At 47.0% G+C, this 23,297-nt stretch overlaps 1 protein-coding gene across 2 annotated transcripts in view; it reads left to right on the forward strand.

Moving 5' to 3' along the window:
* The window catches only part of LOC138580852 (integrin alpha-D-like), a 750,488-nt gene that overhangs the window by 541,899 nt on the left and 185,292 nt on the right, over positions 1–23,297 (forward strand). For both annotated transcript variants that reach the window (XM_069651726.1, XM_069651727.1), the window contains one exon: positions 10,851–10,961. In XM_069651726.1, coding sequence (XP_069507827.1) covers positions 10,851–10,961 — 111 coding nt within the window. The remainder of the gene's footprint in view (positions 1–10,850; positions 10,962–23,297) is intronic.

Below are 23,297 nucleotides of genomic sequence, written 5' to 3' on the forward strand. Positions count from 1 at the left end.
GTCATTGTGAACGGTATCCAGTTAATATGTCGAAAATAAAATTTAGAATGACAAAAATGTCGAAAAAAATACCGATTTATTTTTTCTTCGAATGTATCATTTTTTTAATTTACATGTTTTTTTTGTTTCGCGAGTAAAATAAAAAGGATTTTAAAAAAAGGGCAGGGGTTGGGGGAGAACCCCCCATTTCAAACAAAAAAGAACAAAAAAAAGACATTCGACATTTTTTTCAGAAATATTTTTTCAACATTTTTTTTAAAAACATCTCTATTGATTTCAGTATATAAAACATAACAAATTCAATATAGAGAAAAAAAACAACAAAATGACCCTCTCCCCCTCCCCCCCAAAACCGGTCGTAGCGTAAGTAGACTCTATAGTTCGAAGACCCCTATCACCCTCTTCAATAATGGAAGTCCAGCAGCTTCAGTCTTTGGGGGCACCATTGTTCCCTAAACTCCCCCTTCAAATAGTCCAGTGTCTCACCCCAATCGGCTGCGAAACTTGCCAATTTCCCCTCCTCCGCATACGCGGCCCATTCCAGTGAAACAATTTCTCATATTTTCCTAAACCAGTTCTGCTCCACGGGAATCACCGGGCTCTTCCATTTTTGAGCGATAAGACCCATTGCTGCGAGGGTGAAAACCACTCTCGCCTTGCAGCTCCCCCGACTCCGCCCCTCCCCTTCCTTTACAGTCCTCCCCAACAAAATCTCCCGAGGGTCTTCACCATCCCCCGACCCCAAGGCTGTAGATTGGGCACGAGCCATGTCACACCAGAAAGGTCTAATACGCGGGCTGTTCCACCATATATGTGCAGCTGAGCCCACCTCACCACAATCCCGCCAGCATGCATTTGAGTTTGTTGGGTACATTGCACGCAACCGGGCAGGGGTATAATGCCAGCCAAAGATATACTTATACCATGCTTCCTGTAGTTGAGAAGCCCTAACAACTTTTGGGATTAACCTCCACAGTGCCTCCCAGTCTCCCCATTCCATCTCCGCCCCCCCTGTTGCTCCCACCTCTTCATATACGGCCAGGTAACCTTCGGGGTCGTGCTCTCCAACAGTTTATATAAATCCGATATAAGACCACTGGAACCATCATGGGTTGGGAGAAAACGCTCGAATTGTGTCATATCGCGTGTTGCTGCCTTCCTGACTTCCGTTGACATGACCCAGTGTCTAATTTGGAAGTATCTGAGCCTTTCCCCCTCCCCTACTCCAAATTGTAACATTCCTCAAATGTCTTCACTCCCTGGGCAAAAAACATATCTCTTAGGGTCCTACATCCTCCTTCCTCCCAGCTCCGGAACGCTCCTCTCTCCAGCCCTGGTGTGAAGTCCCCGTTATTAAAGATTGGCGTGAACGGGGACGGGAAAGATGAGATCCCTCGCCTCTCCACTGCCCTGTCCCATGTGTCTACCATACCCTTCGTAATATCGCTCAGATATATATGAGGCGGCCTCTGCCTTCGGGGGAGCCATAATACTTCACCCAGGTGGTGTTGGGCAACTGCCCTATCCATTTTCACCCAGTGCTTTTCATAGCTCGTTGCAAACCATTCCCTGATCACCCGGAGAAGCACAGCCTCATGATATCGCCTAAAATCCGGTAGGCCCATACCCCCGCGTCCCCTGGACGCCGTGAGGAGACGCCAAGAGAGACGTGGCCTCTTCCCTTTCCAAACAAACGGCTTGGCCACCCGGTCCAGTTCCTTAAAGAAGCCCACGGGGAAAGAGGGATTGCCTGGAACAGATAAAGTATGCGGGGAAGGATCCCCATTTTCAATACTGCCCCCCTCCCGAGCCACAAAATCCTAAGATTGCTCCTCCTATTCAGGTAGGTCCTTTTTGATAGCCTTTAATATGGGGGGTAATTCGTACCATACCAGCCGCCAAGGGAAGGGGTCACCGGAACCCCCAAATATCGTAACCCGCCCGGGCTCCACTTGAACGGGGAGAGTGCCTTCAGTGCTTTAGCTTCATCCTCCCCAAAGGATAGATTCATCAGTTCGGACTTCTGCCAATTAATCCGCAACCCCGACACCCACCCAAATTCTGTCAACAGTTCTATGCATGCCCTAACGGATTCCTTCGGCTGCGTCAACATAAGAAGCATATCGTCCGCAAAAGCCGCTACCTTGTGCTGGTATCCCCCGAAAGGTACACCCTGAATCCTATCTGTCTCTCTTATAGCTATTAACAGGGGTTCTAAATATATAGCAAAAAGCAGGGGGGGGACAGAGGACACCCCTGTATTGTTCCTAGTCAAAGGCTAATTGAATGCGACACCTCCCTGTTAACTAAGATCCGTGAGCTAGGGTTTTTATAGTTTGCCGCAACCATATTGATGAATTCTGATCCAAAGCCCATTGTTTCCATAACGAAAAACAGGAACGAGCACTCCACCCGATCGAACGCTTTTTTTCGACGTCGAGCGCCAAGAGGATCGCCGGAGTGGTCGTCTTCCGTGCTTTCTCGACAATGTGGGCTACCCTTCTAATGTTATCAGCCGTCTGCCTCCCAGCCACAAACCCTGTCTGGTCTTGATGTATCAGCGAGGGCAGGTACTTTTCCAGCCGGCTGGCCAATATTTTAGTATATATTTTTGCATCTGTATTTATGAGGGCAATAGGCCGATAAGATGTACACTCCACAGGGTCTTTCCCTGTCTTGTGTATGAGTGTTATTTTGGCCTCCTCCATTGATGGGGTTATCCCACCTCTAGACCCAAATGAGTTAAATAATTGTGTTAAGTGTGGAACCAACAAGTGGGAGTACGTTTTATAAAACGACGCAGGGTAGCCGTCTGGGCCCAGAGCTTTTCCCTGGGGGAGGGCCGCTATTGTGGCTCTAACATAGTCTTCAGTGATGTCTTTGCCTAACTCACTCCTCTCGTCCCTGGATAGTCGTGGAAGGGGAAGAACCCCAAGAAAGTCCCTCTGCGAACTCAGCGCCGTATTTTGCAAAGAGTACAGTTCTTCATAGAACTCCGCCAACCTCCCCTTAATCCCTTCTGTCCGAGTGAGCCTTAGCCCCCTCTTATCCTTCATGGCCACAATAATATTCCGCTCCCTATTCCCCCTCAGTAAACGTGCCAGGAGTGAGTCCGCCCTACTGGCCTTTGCATAAAATTTTTGTCTAACCCTTAGCTTAGCCGCCTCAGCCTTTTTAGTCCTTAGAATTCTCAGCTGACCCTCCACTGCCCTATACTCCTTGTACACTTTTCTAGTGGGGTTCTTCTCCATACGCGCTCTGGCAGCCTCAAGTTTGCCTTCCAACTGCGTCTCTAACCCCCTTAATAATCTATTTCTTACCGCCTGTAGGGCAATCAGTTCCCCCCTCAAAGTCGCTTTGAAAGCATCCCACCTAGTCTCTAAGCGCGTATCCACGCTATTGTTTTGCACAAAGAAATCCCGAATTTTGCCATCAATTTCCTCCCTCATCACCTGATCCCTCAGGAGCGTCTCCGGGAATTTCCAACTCCACACCCCCTGTCTACGTCCCCCCCCAATCGAAGTTCCATTTGGACAACCTTATGATCTACCTCTACTGACTCCTCCCCTCCGACCAGGCTTGCCGACACCCAAATGTAATCAATTCGTGACTGAGTTCTATGTACTTCTGAGATAAAGGTAAATCCCTCCTCATCTCCCCTTAGCGCCCTCCACACATCCCGCAAGCCCGCTTCCTCCCACCATCCCTTTAAGTGAGGAGAAGCCACTGCTTCTCAGGTACACCGAGGCTATCGTGTACGGAGTGCCCATGTACTCGCCCCTCACCATGATAAACCTGCCATTCTTGTCCCGGAGGGTATCGTTCACACGAAAGTCCATCCCCCTCCCGAATGCCAAGGCCACCCCCCCTTTCTTCGTGGGACCCGATGCAAACAATATTTGCGAGTAGCCTCTCAACCTCAGGCGATGCTGATCTTTCCGCAGCAAACGGGTCTCCTGAATCGCCAAAACATCTGGTTTCTGAGTCCTGGTGAACTGCTCCAATTTCGTACGCTTAAGAGGGGAATTCAAGCCCCTAACATTATGCGTTAACCACTTGAATACTGAGTTGCTGACTCAAGCGCACAACCTGCTCAAGCCCTGCCAGTCGCACCAGGTCCCACCCTGCGCCCCACCCGTCCTCCCCCTCATCGGTAACTTGAGAGCCTCCATTACCCCTATGCCCCCTGTCTCCACGTCTTACTCCCTTAAGATCCAAACCTACCCACTGAACGCTACGACCTCCACCCCATTCCCCCCTCTCTTCTCCCACCCCGAATCCCCAACTTAGAGTGAGATCCCCCTCCCGCCCCCCCATCCCACTTACCAACTCCCCAGAGCAGCCGCTTCCCCTGCTCCTTCCCCTCCCCCCTATCGGGCCTCATCGCCCTTCCTGATCCCAATCTGTTGCACCCCCAGTCCGCAAGCCCAACTGTCACCTTTACGGGTCCACCTTCTGCCTCGGCCTGCTACTTGCCACCGAACCCTCACCGCCGGAGGACCCCCCCTCCAGGTCGATCTGCAACACATCAGTCCCCTCCTGAACAGATGTTATCCGTTTCTGATGACCCTCCCAGTCAAAGGCGAGGCCAAATGGAAAAGTCCACTTATAGCGCACTCCGCGCTCGTTCAGTATCTTCAGCACTGGCGCCATCTGTCTCCTCTTTATCAAGGTGACACTTGCCAGGTCTTGATATAAAGCTACGTGTTGGCCTTTAAACACTATTGGCTCCTTTTTCCTCGCAGCCTGGAGGACTGCCTCTTTCTGAGCATATCTGGTAAAGGCCGCAAGGACGTCCCTCGGTCTCGAGGAGGGCCCCTTGGATAGCCTGCCCACTCTGTGAACACGGTCCAGCTCAATGCTGCTCGGGGCAGCCTCCCCCAGTATTTCTGCGAAGAGGCTCTGTATTTCTAGTTTGAGGTCCTTGTCCAATACCGACTCCGGGAGTAACTTCTCCCGTATGTTAATCCTTCGGGATCTGTTCTCCATGTCCTCCATCTGTACCTCCAGATTGTGGGTAGCCACGTCCAAGCGCTCTATAGCTTCGCTATTAGCAGTAGAATCCTTTTCCACTTCCTGAAGCCCCCTTTCCAGAAGGTCAGTCCTTTCCCCTAGCTGCCTTAGATCTCGCTTGATTTCCCCCAGCGCTTCATTTAAGTCTGCCCGCATGAGCTGGAACTGCTCCTGGAATGTCTTACCCAAGCTGGAGTGGAGGGCCTGGATCTCACCCACCAAGTCCTGCCTGTTGACCGGGGATAAGGCCCGCGCCTCCCCTGCGGGTCCCGCCCCTTCCAGCCCTTCGGTGCTACCCTCCGAGCCGTCACCTCTCTCTTGCACAGACCACAAGGAGCGGAGGGTACTCTGCGGGTCCCGTGGGTCCTGGGACGGTTTGTCACCTTTCCCTTTGTTCCGTGCCGCCATCCCTTCAATTATTAGCACCAGAGTGGGATCAGGCCCTGTTTCCCTCCCAGTCCTTCACCAAGTGGGGTCCAGCCCAGCGCTTTCTTCCCCTTCAGTCCTTCTCCTCCTAATGCGGCTGCCTCTCCCCCTGATATCTTCACAAGGGACCGCCTGTCCACTCGCTTCTCAGTGAAGCCGGCGATACTCCGATAACCTCCCCCTCAAATCTTTCCCCGCCAGGGCCTTTATGTATGTTCACGGCGACTGCCGTGCTCTGGGGGCCCTCACTTCAGCGGACAACCCGCATGGCACCGATGGGGAGCTACAATTGAGGGGGGTGAGGCAAAAGGTAGTCTCAAGCTCCAGCCACACAAACAATGTGGGGGGCCCCCCAAGCCAGGAGTAATCCTCAGTCGCCACTCCTAGCACTGGAGGAAAGCTTCAAACTGCCCCCATAGTTAAATCCTTGAGGGGTACACCCGGCCTCCCATACACAACCCCCTCCTCCGGCGAAAAATCCAGAAAGGGGGAACCTGGGCCACACCGCCTCTTTTGTCTCTGCTCCTGCCCAGGCCCCCAATACTCCAGGAGGCGGCTGGGGCGGCTCCATCCAAGCTCTCCCGTCTCAGTCCTCTCCCAGGTGGCCGGGGACCCGCTCGCCCCGCCTCGGGCCTCCCCCCGGGGGTCCCCGACTCACCGCAATGCCTTGGGGATGCGTCCTCCTCCCGGAGCCGGCAGCCAAGCCCGTCCTGCAGGCAGAGACTCGGCCAGTCCCTCCTCTCCCTCCTCCTTCTGCCAGAGCAGCGGGCGCCCGCCCGAAGCCGCAGCGCCCCGCGCTCACCGGCACTTCAACTGTTGGTCTCCGCTCCCCGTCGCGCCACAGATCAGTCCTGCTCCCGGCGATCGTCCGGATACCTCCTCCCGCAAGCGCGCCCGGGGGTCTCCTTCAAGCTTGCGGCGGAACCGATTCGTGGCGGGTGGTGGACCGTACAAATTTCTCCTCGAGGAGCCGGAGCACGCGACTGGTACGTCTACCCTCTACCAGCCGCCATCTTGGAATCTTTTTTGACATTTTTGCATTCGAAATAATGAAATTCGAAATATTAACTATAAACCATTGTGAACCTGTGCCAAGGTGTCATTGTGAACTTGTGCCAGGATGTCATTGTGAACCTGTTCCAGGGGTATCATTGTGAACTTGGGGCAGGATGTCAATGAGAACCTGTGCCAGGGGGTCATTGTGAACTTAGGCCAGGGTGTCATTGGGAGTCTGGACATGTTGAAACCACGCACAAGAAAACAGAAGAACCCTTCTACTTACTATTATACTTTACACATGCCTAAACCCTGAACGGCCAGGTTCTATAGACAGGAAATATGTACATTTTTAAATGAGGGTGCAATTCGACTTGTGGCCCCTCGCAGACCAAGGCTCTGAAAGTTCTTGAAGAATGCAGGAACCGTATGGCAATAGCCATATGTGTGTGTGTGTGTGTGAGGTAGGAATCCTCTTGGCTGAGACTGGGCACTTCTGGCAGTTAATTTGTATGCTTGTGCATCCAAACAGGGGTGTATAGTCTGTTTTCCAGCTTAATTGTGCAAGTCTACTTCGGGCATCATGTCCTTTTTTATGAACTTGGTGCTGCTTCTGTGTATTATTTATTTGTTTGGGTATTTTTCAGAGTAGTACAAAACACAACATAATGTAACCTGACATAATATGTTTGCAATATCTCTCAATGGTGCACATATGAAAAATATAACATTATTACACATATTAGATACATGGCATAATACGGCACATGTTATAAGTATGGCATATTATCATGCATGTTTGACGTGTATTATATTAATTAATGTTACAAGTATGTTAGAAGTCTGACATATAAGAAGTTTGACACACTATCCCAAGTGTTAGAAATCAGTTCTTTGCTTTTAAGTTGGAACATACAAGGCCATCGTCACTTGCATGATCAGGGCGGTTTGCTGGACCACATTGATTAACTGTGATCACTCTCCAGGAAACATGGCTGAGGAACCCCTTTATCATTGACGGGTGGACTATGCTGAATCGGTTAGCTACTCAAGGGCCTAGGGGCCGGCCAACATGAGGTTTATCACTGATTGCTAAGTTTCTTTTGGGCCCTGTGGAGGTGCCTTGTGCATTTGTTACTTTTTCACGCAAGCCTGTTCATTTACATGAGACTTATATTTACATTTGAAATATAAATGATCCCGCCTATAAGGATGAGCATGCTGGTGTTTTCAAGATAATAGAGGCATTCATGGATAATATGGAGAGAGGCACCTCTGTCCTCCTCTGTGGCGACTTCAACGCTAGAATTCCCCTGGGACACTCACTCTGGGCTAGCGGAACCGAATCATGTTCTTATATCTTTGCACTCCGCTAGCCCTGAGAAGGTGTGTCAGTGGGGACATAGTTGGGCCAGCATGCTGTATTCAGCCGGCTTTTCTATGGTAAATGGTGCCAAACCCTTTGGATACTCCCCCAAAATTCACATGAATTGGGAACAAAAGTAGCAGTGTTATTGACTACATCTTTGAATCCAACTCTCTCGTTGATCAACGATATGTGTATTTGTCAACGCCAAGAAAGCGATCACTACCCCTTGGTTTCCAGTCTGAATTTTCCATCGGGGTCCCCTAGCTTCGGTTCCACTGGACGTTTCAATATCAACACATCATGTATTGAATATCTTGGAGTGACAGCAAGACTGGGCAGGCATCAGTTGTTGCTCACGACAGGCTCGAGGCATACTCATGGTTGTGCAAATCTACTGAGGGTAATAATAATCACCAAGTTGCTGCCACAGCTATAACTATCTATGAATCCAGCAGGGAGAAGATTAAAATCTGTTCCATAGGTAAGCCTCAAGCATATCGAAGGGAGGGTGAGAAATGCCTTTAATAAGCCTCATCATTACCCTTATGTCAAAGACATTAAAGATAAGAAGAGTGCCTTACATCGAGAGCAACGATCCCTAGCGAATATGGAACTAGAACCGACAATCCAAGCCGATAAGGTGAAAGCCATTAAACCCACTTATTATAAATGGCTCAAACATAAGTTTGAAATCGACTGCTCTCAGTGGCGGGAACTGGTACATTCATCTCTGACTAACGATAACATCAGATTTTGGAAGATCATAAATGGCAACGTATCTAGGACTAGAGGCATTAATGGCATCTAGATGGGGTCAAAGTTGTAAACTTTGCAGGGTCGACGATTGATGCAATTTGGACATTTTCCAAAAGTATCAATGACATCTATAACATCATAATGGCTTGCAGGTCTTCCAGGGCCCTTGGCCCAGACGGGGTCTGTTGTGCGCTAATCAAGATTGACCCTGTAGCCTGGGTAGAGGCCCTGAATTGGCTCCTGCGAAGGATCAGCACGACTCAATCCATCCCTATTACCTGGTGGGACAGTATCATTGTCTCAGTCCATAAAACAGGAAATCACGCAGACCCACGTAACTATCGCCTATTAGCTATGTTAGATGTCCAGGCAAGATCTTTGCCTGTGTTCTGCTAGCAGAACTTGAGAACTCGGTTGAATCTTATAACATCATCCCATACAATCAAACTGGGTTTTGCAAAGGCCACAACACCTCTGTCATCGGTTTAACTGTGATCACCTCCATACAGCAGGCGTGGATGATATGCAAATGACCGGTATTTGTGGCATTCATCGACTTCAGCGCCGCTGTTGATAGATGCAGGTTGTGGAGTAAATTGCGGGATTGGGATATTCCCCTAGGATTACTAAAAAGGATAATTTCCCTGCATGATCACACTAGGGTGAAGGTTCGCCTGGATCAGCTTGGCAGAACAACAAACTGGATTTCGACCCAGAAAGGCCTCAAGCAAGGAAATCATGTTTTTTTTTGTCCCACAAACAAAATTGAAAAAAAGGTGAGCTGGACGATGGACGGGGCAGCAGTGGAAACACTCTCGGTGTATATATACCAGGCATAAATCTGGACAACAAATTACGTGGGACACAGCATCTGGAACAAGTGAACTAAAAGCTGCAATTCTAACCGGTTACATTGGCACACTCACTCGTAAAAGCAGAGGATACTATATTGGTGCAGTGATCCAGTTGTATTATGCCAGGATATGATCAATCATTCTATATGGGGTTGAGAATTGGGCACTTTCAAACTTAGCTGAGCTGTCCAAAATGGAACGCATCACCCTGAAGAGACTGCTGAGACTGCATCCTCGTACGCGCGACTGAAATCATCTATCTTGAATTTAACATTGTCCTTATCCTTGTCAAATTTAAACTTTGTTGCTTGACTCTGACTTGGAAATTGGTAGATGCTCCAGCTAATACACTGATATGTTATTTGAACTTTGACTAGGGCTAAGCTTATGCCAATCTAGAAATGTGGTGAAGATCTGGTCTACAGCTGTCAAACGGCTTGCCTAAGCACCAGACTGTGATTGGGGTTAGTCTCTTGGTAAATATGAAAAGTATATGAAGGATAAGCTGGTTAAGCAGAACCAAGAACAGCTCTTTGTTGATCTGGCCACGAAAAAACATGCAGCTCGCTTTGTGGACTATATACTGGATCGACAACATTTCACCGAGATACATTCAAAATGTTGTGGGGAATACGCTCGTCTGGGATTATATCGAATCGTAAATTAACAGTGTAAAAAGTAATGAGATAGTGGGGGCTTGCTCAAAGACACCGAGGGAAGGCAGGCAATGCCGTTTTTGTGGGGAAGACATCCTGGAGTCTGTTAGACACGTCGTAGCAAAGTGTCTTTCTCTGCAGAATCATTGGCAGAATGCCCTAAAAGCTGCGGGGGTAATGGGGACGCACTCGTCGGACAATCTGTGGGGTATGATCACGGGTGGTAATCAGGAAGCATGCATTATATTTTTTACTGTCGTTTGGCGGAAGATAGCAATCATGTTGGATACAATGCCATGAGACCCTCCTCAGTCCTTGAATTTGCACAGTGACTTGTGGTTCTATGTGTTATCTGTTTTGGTCTTATTGATGTTGTAATGTGTATTTTATTGTTAGAATTTGATTTTAATGCATGGTCTGAGGCATATTAAAAGTTGCCATTGTCTCACTGTATAATATGGTAATAAAATGAAATCATAATGAAATATGTTACAATTGTAAACATATTAAAAGTATTACATTACTTATGTCAGATATATAGCATTTTATCACACATGTCACAAGTATGATCCATTATTATATACAGAGGTATGGCATGCTATTGCACACATTTGAAGCATAGCATGGTCTTACAGTTTATAGATATGAGATGGTAACACATGCTAGATGTATGGCAGACTATTACACATGCTAGAAGTGTAGTGCATTATTGCCCTGGTGAGGTGATTCCTGAAGCACGTGCGTCCTGATGTCACAGTGTGTCTTCTCTTCCGTCTTTAGTCGAGTCGCCGAACATTGATCAGGTGCGATGGCGGCGTTGAATCCACAGAGGACCCCGCAAGGAGCAGCTCGTGCAGGATCAACCACCCCATCTTCAAGAAAGGCTCGAGGGTGAGTCTGCCATGTCTGGGATGTATATAGTTCCTCTACTGCCTTGGGGTGTCAGAGGGGGGACCAATCACCAGTTTCCATCATGGAACAAGACGGAGAGAACTACTGTGGCTACCCTTTAGTAATCTCTATTCGCTTTCATGTATTGCCGACAGGCTCTGACTGGCCTATTTGGCATTATGGCACAGCCCGAACCAAAAACACAAAATGCTAATGTGGGCCCGTTTTTTTGGTCAAAGTGGGCCACCTTTTTACTTCACCATGCGGCTAGTAATTTTGACCAGCGTTACTGAATGAATATTCTTTAAAATTCACAAATTGCATCACATTTTATCAAAAACCTCTCAATCCCCCCCCCCCCCCTTGAGCACTACTCAAACAGTCTGTCACAAAAGGAATGAATTGCCATTTGCAACTTTGGGCCACTTTTTCATTGTTTCCGTGAGACACTCTTATGCCCCATATTGCCGACCGGGATCCTTTTTCATTCTAGCAATTTCCTTCCGAAGGGATCTGGGTGCGTGACGCCTCTGTGCCAAACAGCACAATTATATCTAAGTGCATGACAGACTGCTGTACGCTGTCTTTCATGCGCCTCCCTGAACTCTGGGTAGTTTCCTTGCTGAGGCCTAGTCTAGAATCAGCCACCAGCTGATTCAGTAGGTACCCCACATAAATTTGGATGGTGGTTTATCAATATTTACAGAGAACCCCTGTCTTCGTAGCTGCGACAGTTGTCTAGTTTTCAGAGTGACAGTTACTGATGGGGAATGTTAATTGGAAATTGTTTACTGTGCATATAGCAGTCAGGTGTGCAAGATGGTATTGGAATAGTTGACCTAATACCAACTTGATCTACTCCCATTTGACAGCATCTTTTTGACCTAATTCGGTAGGTCAAATGGTACATTTTAATTTTAAAAAGTAGTTGTGGGGTGGGATAAGGGAATAGGTTGAGGTGGGAGGAGGCTGGGGGCAGGGGGTGGAGGGTCTCCCCCGCATTAGGGGGGCTTGCGCGGGGTCTCCCTCCACAGTAGGTCAAAAAGAATTAGGTCAAAAAAATTAGGTCAAATGGGCAGTAGGTCATGTTTTTTAGGGCAAACAACCCATATCCATGCAGGATATGCCAGTAAGGTTTCCGAATGGTGATTTTCACGCTACTTATGCTGAACACATGCTTTCTTTGAGGGGTTTAGAATGTTGTCTGTCAGATGGAATTAACTTGTTAAAAGGTAATTAATTCAGCTATAATGCTGCATTCCGAGGGCCATAAACGGTGGTACCAGCCCAAGGGATGTTACCACCTGGTAATGAGCAGAAGAGGGCATTGTTGCTATTAGAACATCTCACACAATTAGGGTAGATGCGTCTGTTTAAAACAATGAAATACAAAGGCCAAACATTGGACTGTCGGGTCAGAAGACTTTTACTAGCCATTGCTGTCCCCTGCAACTGCACTGACTGCAACGGGACTGCCAACATTTCAATGTGCTAATGGTTTGGTGGTGTTTGATCGTTTGAAAATTGATTGCGGTAAACTGACCAAAAAAAAAAACTGCCCACATGCTAACAATTATCAGAAGTTCAAACCGCAAATCAAATGCACTCGCCCCAACCCCCGCCCCCTCACCTACTTACCTGTTTGCCCGCCGCCAGGTTCCCTTGACCCCTGCAGCGTCAGATCCGTCCCTCTAACGCGGGTCGGATCTGATGCCGCAGCATCCCTTTTTCTTCTTTTCTTTTCTTTTTTTCAGTCCCCCGCCTCCCATGTTGAGGACGCGGGGGGACACCCCTGCAAAACCCAAAGGCTAATACACACCGATCATGGGAAGTGGGGGAACGCCCTCGCCACCCCCACAACCCCGCTCCACATGTTCTGTATGTTTTAGCCTAATTGTTAGTTTTCAATCGATCGAATGGTACTGGACGAATTCGGTAAATGTACCATTCGATCAATTAAAAAGGAACAATTATGCTAATACCGTTCTGTTTAAGCTTTATAACCCCACTACCAGGGTGGTACCAGTCATAAAAGGCCCTGAAAACCAAGTTAAAGGCCTCAGCGCAGTGAGGGTGTTTAATGAGGTTTATAATAAGTTTCTAGAACCCCCTAAGGCCGTACCTGGCGTTATGTACTGAAAAGTACTTGAAAGTGGGTCAGAGCAGTAAATGAAGGCGTAAAGTCATTAGACCCGCATGTCCTGCTCCGCTACATGTAAAATGACCCCCTGAGTGAATTTTCATTTAAACATTGTCGAAAGGGAACGGAAGGCATAAACTATTGTACACTTGTGAAGTGTTATGTGGCATTTGATTAGGTGAAGAGTTTCCTGTGGCTTTGCAAATGAAAGAGTGAGACATTTCTTTTTCAATAATCTTGATAGACACCAGTAACTGTAGGTTTTCGTCTAGTGTCTAGCGCTACGCAATATGGTGGTCATTTTGCCAGGGTCTTGAGCAGTGATTGAAAGCATAAAAATGGGGCAAAATGCTGCCATGCCTTCGTGTACTGGTCTGCCCCATTTTCAAGTACTTTGAAGACGGAGAAGGGACACAGAGTTAAGACCTCTGCCAGGCTTTCCTCCTCCGTCTTCAAAGTGCTGTGTGTTGTATGACTCCATGAGATTTTCAATCCACTTCCAGGTGGCCCCTGCGCAGGTAAACACAGTCTGCAGAGCGTCATTTGTAACCAGCATATACTTTATTGCAAGCTGGAGAGTAAAACTGAAGTGGAAAGGGTTTTAGGCTGTTTCACACTTCGCTTATGAACTCCACCTTCCATTGCACATTGCATGCTGGGGACCTAACAGCACATAAGCGCTAAGGTTGCCAATCCCCTGCATATAGTTATCATGTCTTATAAAGTGCCCCTGTCCCCATCGGTTTCAAGTCCAGCTTTGACAACAGTCTCTTTACCCGTTGCACAATTGATATGATTGCTGTATCTTTTGGATGCATTTGATTTTTCTAAGATAGTTTACCAGTCAAGACGCGTGCCAGCGCGTTTTTGTCCAACAGGTCTACTTGTGCCACAGATTTCTTGTTGTGATGCTTCCATGCAGCCTATTTCTCTTAGCTGGGGGTATAAATGAATCACATTTTTAGGTATTTAGTAAAGCTAGAATTTTAGGGCCAGGGTTAGGGGGTGCAGAATTTGCCAAGGGAATGAAATACATGGCACTAGCTAACTGGTCCTTCCAATTTTTAGTGACACTCTTTCGTTCAATGTGATTTCTTTGAATTTGTATTCATCAAAGTAGAAATCAGTGAATTTTTTTTTTTACTGGACGATTTTGCAGCAAATATATGTGAATGGAGACCCCACACCGCCCCCCCTCCCCCCTTACCTCCTCACATTAATTATTCACCTAAATCCACCAACTACAAATATTGGTGTCAAAATCAGTTGTAAAAAATTGGATGATTTCTACCTCGATGAAATCTACTATTGTAAAAATTCCCGGCCCCACACTCTTGTGGCGTCCAGTGAATAAATTGAAACATAAAGTCATAAATTGCATTCCATTATCCTCTGTCTTGGAAGTACATACATTGGGTGAAACCTCTCAGTGATCTTCTTGATTTCTTCTGGAAAAATATAATTGAACATCACCAAGTTGATTTTACAGACACACTGCGCGCACACACAATATAAAGTGCAGTTGGTATGTGTTTATTTCCCAAGAAGGTAGCCTGACAGGTGTTTCGAGCACTCGCTCTTCTACTGAGGCTACAGATTAATGTACATGCAGAATAGGCCAGTACATAGAATTACAGAGCAATGTATTATACATGGAAACAACCCAAGCAACAAAGCAAAAAGAGAGTGGCAGGTTCACCATCCAATTGCACATCAGGCATATGAGATCACAAGCAATCATATTAAACACAAAGAAGTAATCAAGGGCATGAGAAGGTAATTCGATTACCAAATAGAGTATGCCGGTGCATGTAGGAAAAGATGGACAAAAAAGTATTCAGAAAATGGCAATTAAAATGGTACACAAAAGAAGGAATGGGGAGAAAAAAACAAGAATAACACAAATGTTAGCATGTTTCATCTAGGTTGGCCATCCAGTTAGTTGATGTATTTCCAAAAGGTTAAGACAATTTACCTGAGTAGTGGGAAGTCTTTAATAATATCACTAAAAAGACAGGAAGATTGTGGGGAAGAAATAGCGTGTGAAAACTGATGGCTCGGTTGAGGGCATGGTAATTTGAGAAACCAAGAGAAATTGAACTTACCAATAGATGTGGTAAGCAACAAAAGATAGAAGAATCGTGGGCTGCACTGTAAAAATAGTCATAACATACACCATGTTAATGGTGAATTGTATAATTATACAGAGTTAACAAAATTGAAAAGGCACAAGCCTTCATACCTTAATATGCAGTTGCAAGGACAATTGAAAGCGTAATCGCGTGAAACTGCAAATACGGCGGTGAGTGGAGGTACACACGGAACAGGTCGCAGACAGGAGGGGAGAGAAAGCAGACAGAACAGCATGATTAGTAATTGAGCGAAGGTGCGTGTCTGGGCACAGAGTGGATGTGTGCGAAGCCCCTCCGTCAGGTTAGGGGTCTACGCGAAGTAGCTGGTTTTACCAGCGTCTCGGCTGTAACAGTGAACAGGAGCCAGGCATGCGCGGCTCCTGCAGAGTAATTAAGCACGTAGTCCGACTGCCGAAAAGCGGCACGGGTGGCGAGACAAGGACGCCATCTTGAGTGAGGACTGGTTACTGAGCAGTAAAGCAGTGGCGATACAAGGGTCAGAGGCCCAAGTGTAGAAATCAGCCAAATCACACTGAATGTGGCGAACTCTAATAATTCCGTATGCTGGATTAATAAGGTTACAATTGGTGAAATTGAATTACGAAAGAGGACGGAAATTAAGAAAGAAGAACAACTAGAAGCAGGAGTGGAATGAACAGGTTTCTACGCATGACACAGAACCTGGGGAAAATAAGGAATTGGATGATGGTGTGAAGGATAGCCAATGTTGAGGATTAGATTCAAAAATCACCTATGGCGGTGGGGGGGGCCAAATTATGCCCCATGCGTCTGCCTCTGAGGTTCCCGCCTCGGTTGGGCAGGTGACAGCAATAGATAAATATATATGGAATGAATACTAAAAGGATGGCCACTGATGAGTAAAAAGTTGTCCGTCTAGCGACAAGGTTACAATGTTACATTGAGAAAGCAATTGCTCATAAAAATACAGATAATTCGTGGTCTGTATTGAGACCTTGTGTGACAGTGCGATATTGACAAATAAGGCGAGCCTCTAATTGTCTCAATTTGAGGACAAGGTTGCCCCCCCCTCCGTTGTGGCAGGGTCACTTTCTCCATCCCAGTAAATTTAATTAGTGCCTTATTGTCCATTTGATGGGTTTGTTGCCAGTGTACCGACAATGGGTACTTTGAGTCAAACTGGGAGATGGATGTGAGATGTTCCCTTATCCTGATTTTTAATGGTCAAATGGTACTGCCAATATAGCATTGTCCACAAACACAAATAATACAATATACACAAAATTTAGTGTTGCAATTAATGAAATATTGGATTCTATGAGTGCCCAGTTGGCCAAATTCAATTGTGCTAGTTTCGTGTGCGTAAGCACACATAGAGCATCCCCCACACTTGCAAAAACCTTTATTAATTGATTGGTGTAACCAAGTAGTGGTATGTTGTGGGTTCGACATAAAGGAGGGTGAGAGGATGCCCTTGAGATTAGTGGCCTTAGTGTGGATGAAGTTGGGCGAGTCATCTACCCAGGAGCCAATGTCTCTGTCAAGCTGAAGGATATGCCAATGTTTATTGACAATTTTGTACAGACTGGAACTACCTGCATTGTATCTTGTAATACATTTCAGTTTGTTGCTATGCGTACTTTGAGAGCGTACTTTAGGAGTAAGCAAATCCTCTCTCTTCATGGATTTGACCTCACGTTGTGCTTTGTCTAAGAGGCTGCTGCTGTAGCCTCTAGCCAAAAACCGGTTGCGAATTAAAGCACATTCTGTGTTAAAATCCTTGTTTAGAGAGCAGTTGAGTCTGGCACGTACAAATTCCCCTTTAGGGATATTTTAAGAAACCGATTTCTTGTGGCAGCTGCTCGCATGTAGTACTGCATTAACTGATGTGGATTTGCGATAGGTCTTGGTAACAAATTTATTGTCAGAGATGCTGATCGAAAGGTCCAAGAAATCAATGCTAGTGAAGCTGGAGGTGTGGGTAAATTTAATACCCCATATGTTGGAATTTAAATATGACACAAAATCATTGAGAGAATCACAAGAGCCTGTCCAAATCAGAAACACGCTGTCATGATGCCTACCCCCGGGGACCCAGACCAAGTCCAGCAACCCCGGAAGCAGGCATCAAGTTACCCCAAGCAAGCCCAACAACCCCCGTTAGGGGCTATTTGGGTGCAGTCCTGGCGCCTATGGCGCCAGGCTCATATGGAGGGTCAGTCGTGGCACCATAGGCGCCAGGCTCATAGATTAAAACTTACCTGATGCAGACCATGCTGCAAACCTACCTGATGCAGACCGTGCTGCAAGAGCTCCAAGCCAAACGAGGCTTGGAAGGGACTATTTTACCTAGGGACTATTTTTTTACTCGGATGGGGCTTGGGAGGAAAACTTACCTGGGACTACTTTGGAGGCTATTTAAACCATGCCCGAAGAGCAGCACACGCTTCGCGTTATTCTGCATCCAGCAGCGTAACGCTCACCGTGCCTGCAAGTCTGCATCCAATCATCTGCCACGCCCGTCTCGAGTTTGGAGCTCCTAGAAAAAGGGAGAAAGAAGGAGAAAAGGTTAGAACAAGAGCAATACCTTTGATCCTTACCTGAATTTCTGATCCATCGCGCCTTCGAACTGGAAGAAAGAAGTTATTTTATGCGTGTCACCTCGCCTGCTGCAGCGCCACGCTGAACTCACCGGCCTTCGCAGCATCTTCACATTTCACCGCATCCTCCTGCATGTTACCGCCGCACTCCGGCACCTAAGGAGAAGACAAGAACAGCAAGGTGAGCCAAGGGAATGCACAGAGGAATACCCCCCATAGACTTAGCTGATTTTACCACTGGGGGTACTATTCTTCTTCACGGGTCGGCGCAGCTTCCACTGCATCTTAGCCGAACCCCGGCCCCTAAGGGGAAACAAAAGGTGTAAAAGAGGGCGACGAATGGAAGACTGCTTTCCGCACTAAGTATGGGTTATTCGAATACCAGGTGATGCCTTTCGGGTTGTGCAATGCACCAGCAGCCTTCCAATACTTCATGAACGATGTCCTTCGTGAACTCATTGACGTTTGTGTTGTCGTGTATATTGATGATATTCTAGTATACTCCTCTTCAGTATCTGACCATGTGAAGCACGTCCGAGCAGTCCTTGAGAAATTGCGCCAGCACAAACTATGTGCAAAACTAGAAAAATACATTTTTCATGCCACTGAAGTTGAATTCCTTGGGTTTATCCTGACCCCAAAGGGAGTCCGAATGGACTCACGAAAGGTGGACGCAATCCTTAAGTGGCCATCACCAAGTTCAGTTAAAGGAGTACAAAGCATACTCGGCTTTGCCAATTTCTACCGCAGATTCATCCCAGATTTTTCACATGTCGTACATCCCATCACAGCACTCATGCGAAAAAATAAACGCTTTATGTGGACTGAAGAAGCTGAAAATGCCTTCCAAGAGCTGAAAGCGAAATTCACGTCTGCACCTGTGTTAAAGCACCCGCGCCCTGAACTTCCATACATAGTGGAAACTGATGCATCCAGTCTAGCCATGGGAGCTGTCCTGCTCAAAAGGATCCTGAAACTGGCCAGCTTCACCCAGTAGCATTTTGGTCCAGAAAGTTCTCGGCACCCGAGTTAAACAATGCGGTTACCGACAAGGAGTTATTAGCCATTAAATCCGCCTTCAAGGCTTGGCGGCACTATCTTCTCGGTGCCAGGCATACCATTACTGTGATCACCGATCACCAGAATTTACAGTATTTAAAAACAGCCAATACCCAATCGTCACGTCAACTCCGATGGGCATTGTTCTTTGCTGAGTTCGATTTCGTGATAACCTATCGACCAGGTTGTAAGAATGGTAAAGCAGACGCCTTATCCCGAATGGGGATGGGAGAGGCAGAAGTGAACCCAGAACCAGTACCTATAATTTCCGAACAAAGGATTATTGGCATGACTACTCTACAGACACTAGAGGACATTCAGGTAAAGATCCAGCAGCTCTTTGATCCTACAGCCCTGCAGGACTGAAAAAATTCCACCGAAATTCCCCAGACAAACTGAAACCACAGGGAAGAATGACTTTAGGAGGGGCCTTGGGGGGGAGTGCTGTCATGATGCCTACCCCCGGGGACCCAGACCAGGTCCAGCAATCCCGGAAGCAGGCATCAAGTTACCCCAAGCAAGCCCAACAACCCCCGCTAGGGGCTATTTGGGTGCAGTCCTGGCACCTATGGCGCCAGGCTCATATGGAGGGTCAGTCCTGGCACCATAGGCACCAGGCTCATAGATTAAAACTTACCAGATGCAGACCATGCTGCAAACCTACCTGATGCAGACCATGCTGCAAGAGCTCCAAGCCAAACGAGGCTTGGAAGGGACTATTTTACCTAGGGACAATTTTTTTACTCGGTGGGGCTGGGGAGGAATACTTACCTGAGACTACTTTGGAGGCTATTTAAACCACGCCCGAAGAGCAGCACACGCTTCACGTGATTCTGCATCCAGCAGCGTAACGCTCACCGTGCCTGCAAGTCTGCATCCAGTTATCTGCCACGCCCGCCTCGAGTTTGGAGCTCCTAGAAAAAGGGAGAAAGAAGGAGAAAAGGTTAGTACAAGAGCAATACCTTTGATCCTTACCTGAATTCCTGATCCATCGCGCCTTCGAGCTGTAAGAAAGAAGTTATTTTAATGCGCATCGCCTCGCCGCTGCAGCGCCGCGCTGAACTCACCGGCCTTCGCAGCATCTTCACATTTCACTGCATCCTCCTGCATGTTACCGCTGCACTCCAGCACCTAAGGAGAAGACAAGAACAGCAAGGTGAGCCAAGGGAATACACAGAGGAATACCCCCCCATAGACTTACCTGATTTTACCACCCGGGGTACTATTCTTCTTCACGGGTCGGCGCAGCTTCCACTGCATCCTAGCCGAACCCCGACCCCTCAAAGTAAACAAAAGGACAACAAGGTGAAACAAGGGACTAACAAGGGGAACCCTCCTCACCACAAAAGACTTACCTGATTTATCGCCGGAGGCATTATTCCCCGAGACTTCATACTTTGTCTCAGCGCCTGAATAAGGGAGAAAGCAACAGGTTACATATGAACATTATTTTATCGAACTGTGTTGGATAATACAAATCCTTACCAGAACATTACCGGTTGCCACGAGGAACTCTTCAGTAGGGTCAAGCTGCAACCTGCAAGGAATCGGACAAGAGTGAAAGTCAGGCATTTGAACTCTTACGAACTACATACTTACGGCGTCTTGCCGGGAATATCGGAGTCAATATTGTCCTGGAACTCACCAATTCCTTCGAGCCAGTGAAGCAACTGGTTATCTACACGCCCCTGCGCTCAATGCAGGATGGAGAGCTCATCTTTTCAAATCATCAGGTGAGACTATAAGAGGGAACATCCAAGGTGATCAGTGGGGAGAACAGCGGGGTGGGGGGATTTACACTCAACTCCACGGGTGGTTAATTCCCTTTCTCCACTTCAGAAGAATATTCCTACGGGCCAAGCAAATGAAGCTAGGTGGGCCAGTCCAGTCCGTCATCTCGGCCCTACACGTCACATTGGTGGAGACCGCAGCAGTCCAGTCCAGAACGACGCCTCTGTGGGAGCCAGGTGAGCGTAACACATGTCATCTATATATCTTTTCCATGTATGAATATATGGTAAGAACAAAACATTAGTAAAGGCAAACATTTGCTCATAGTGATGCATAAATATGTTTGCGAGGGCTGGGGCATAGCTGGCTCCCATTGCTATGCCTATCAGTTGTCTGTAGTAAGTATTATTGAACAAGAACACATTGTTAGAGAGAGCACATAATAAAAGTTCTTTGACCAATTCTATATGCTCAAAAAAGGAGACTGAATGTTCTCGAAAAATAAAATCAACACTGGCGATTGCCCTTTGATGGTTAATCGAAGTGTATAGTGCCTTCACATCAAGTGTCACTAATAGCATGTTAGGTAATACAGAAAATGAATCTAAGATGTGTAGAATATGCATAGTGTCTCGAATAAAGCTTGGAATGGAGGTTACCAGAGGTGCGAGACATTCATTGATGTAGATAGAGATTGGCTCAAAGATGCCACCACCCCTAATCAGGATATGTCTCCCTTCTGGTATATTAACAAAGCCTTTGTGTATCTTAGGTAGGAAGTAGGCTGTGGGCATAACTGGGCCACTTACAATGAGAAAATGTTTCTCAACATCTGTTAGCAAGCCTTTGTTGTGCCATCTGGACACAAGAGAGTTGACTGTTACTCGTAATTGATTTGTGGGGTTGGATGCCAAAACCTCATAGCACCCTGGGGAGTTCAAATGTTCTAAGCCCATGGTAATGTAGTCGTCCTTATTCATAAGCACCACATTGCCACCTTTATCTGCCTCTTTGATAATTAAATTTTCATTCGCTGCTAAATTGCGAAGGGCTGTTTGTTCATGAGATGATAAATTACGTTTACCCTTATGCTTATTTTTGACGTGGTCTTGTAATTTGTGATCCATTCTTGTATGAAATGTACATCACATTATAGTGATATCGTAACCATATTTATCGTAGAGTACAATGCTATGTGATGCCACTTCCTGTTTTGTCAATGGGTGAAAGGTCGTGTTCCATCGCTTGCCCTGATATCACTTCGGGTTGGGGTCAAATGACATCACTTCCTGTTATGTCATCAGGGGTGAAGGGTCGTTTGATGTTACTTCCGCTACCCCAGGCATTTTGGTGAAATGACGTCCCTGCCTTGCAAAGGTGCTAATATCAACGCAACCAAACGCTGCGTTGTGAAGGACCCTGCCACTTCGATGGTGGTAAAGGCAAAACCTGCATGGGTTTCTTTTTCATGCCCTCCATGGCCTTGTGGTTCCACTGTTTGAACAATAGGAGCCTTTCTAGGGTTGATAGCAACCATCCAGTGCTGTGACCTGTACGGACAGTGGCAGAGCATTTAGTGACGCATTCCCCTGGAGAGCCAATGGCCTGAGCTTCCCCAGATCCCGCCCCTTTGACTGCCAAGAGAGGTCATAGGCAGTGCAGTTTGCCCTGGCAATCGGGAATTGCACTGTCAATTGTGTGCATTGTGCACTTGCAAAACCCAATAACAGCAAATGTGCTTTGTTTTATGTGAATGCAAAACCGCTTTGTACTTGAAGGCCCGTCACTATGGAAGGACCAGGCCTAATGTCCAGGGCGGAAGCCTCTGCCTTTAGCGCACGAGGAACGTTGGCTTTGTTTGCAGGTGTGTTCATATGAGTCATTGGCTGCTTGGGTATAATGGCGCTGCTTAATGCAGGAGCAGACAAAATGCAGTTTTATGCATTTCTCTGTTTGCCGGGGAGCTAGGCACAGTGGGGGGGGGGCCATTTGGAAGGGGGCTCACAATATTGTACGTGCTTAAAGTAAATCAACGCTCAGTGGAAAAAACTGAAACAGGGCCACTCAAATAAAAACAAGCAGTGGCAATGCCAACAGTTAGGGCTTTTTTAGAAGCATGGCAAAGCCATTTGCCAGGCACTGCCATAGTGGTATTAACTGGCCATTGATGGTAAAAGATGAGAACATGGTGCGAGTACCTGAGCATCTAATGGCAGGGGCTGGCAAATGCCTAATTCTTTCACACAGGCCAAAACTGTTGGTTTTGCCAATGCGTGTTGTTAACATGACTTCAGTGAAGGACATAGTGCTTGTAAATCGAGTGGCTGAAGGAAGACCCCGCAAGACATTTTTATTACACCCATAGCGAATTCACAGCTCCAATTGAGTCATTAACTTTTAGGAGACAGCTTTGACACTGGCAGGCACTTCAAGTGCAAAGTTTGATGGTAAGGCTTGTTTAAAGTGAGCTCAAAGAGTTCCATTGAGCAAGTGTTTGGGTAGGGGAGGGGCAGGAACTGGGTGGGAACGCAACAGGAATTAGCATGGCCATGCGTAGTCAATGGGTGGGCATATACCCAAAAAACACCTACAAGCGTCGTGTCCCTCCTCACGTGCCATTTCTCCCCATGTGTGCTCTAATGCCACAGTTTTGGCTTACAGCCCAAACTAAAAACAGCATTCCAGACTTGGAAAA

The sequence above is a fragment of the Ambystoma mexicanum genome, chromosome 3p (assembly GCF_040938575.1).
Source record: "Ambystoma mexicanum isolate Mex_15411 chromosome 3p, UKY_AmexF1_1, whole genome shotgun sequence".
NCBI lineage: Eukaryota > Metazoa > Chordata > Amphibia > Caudata > Ambystomatidae > Ambystoma > Ambystoma mexicanum.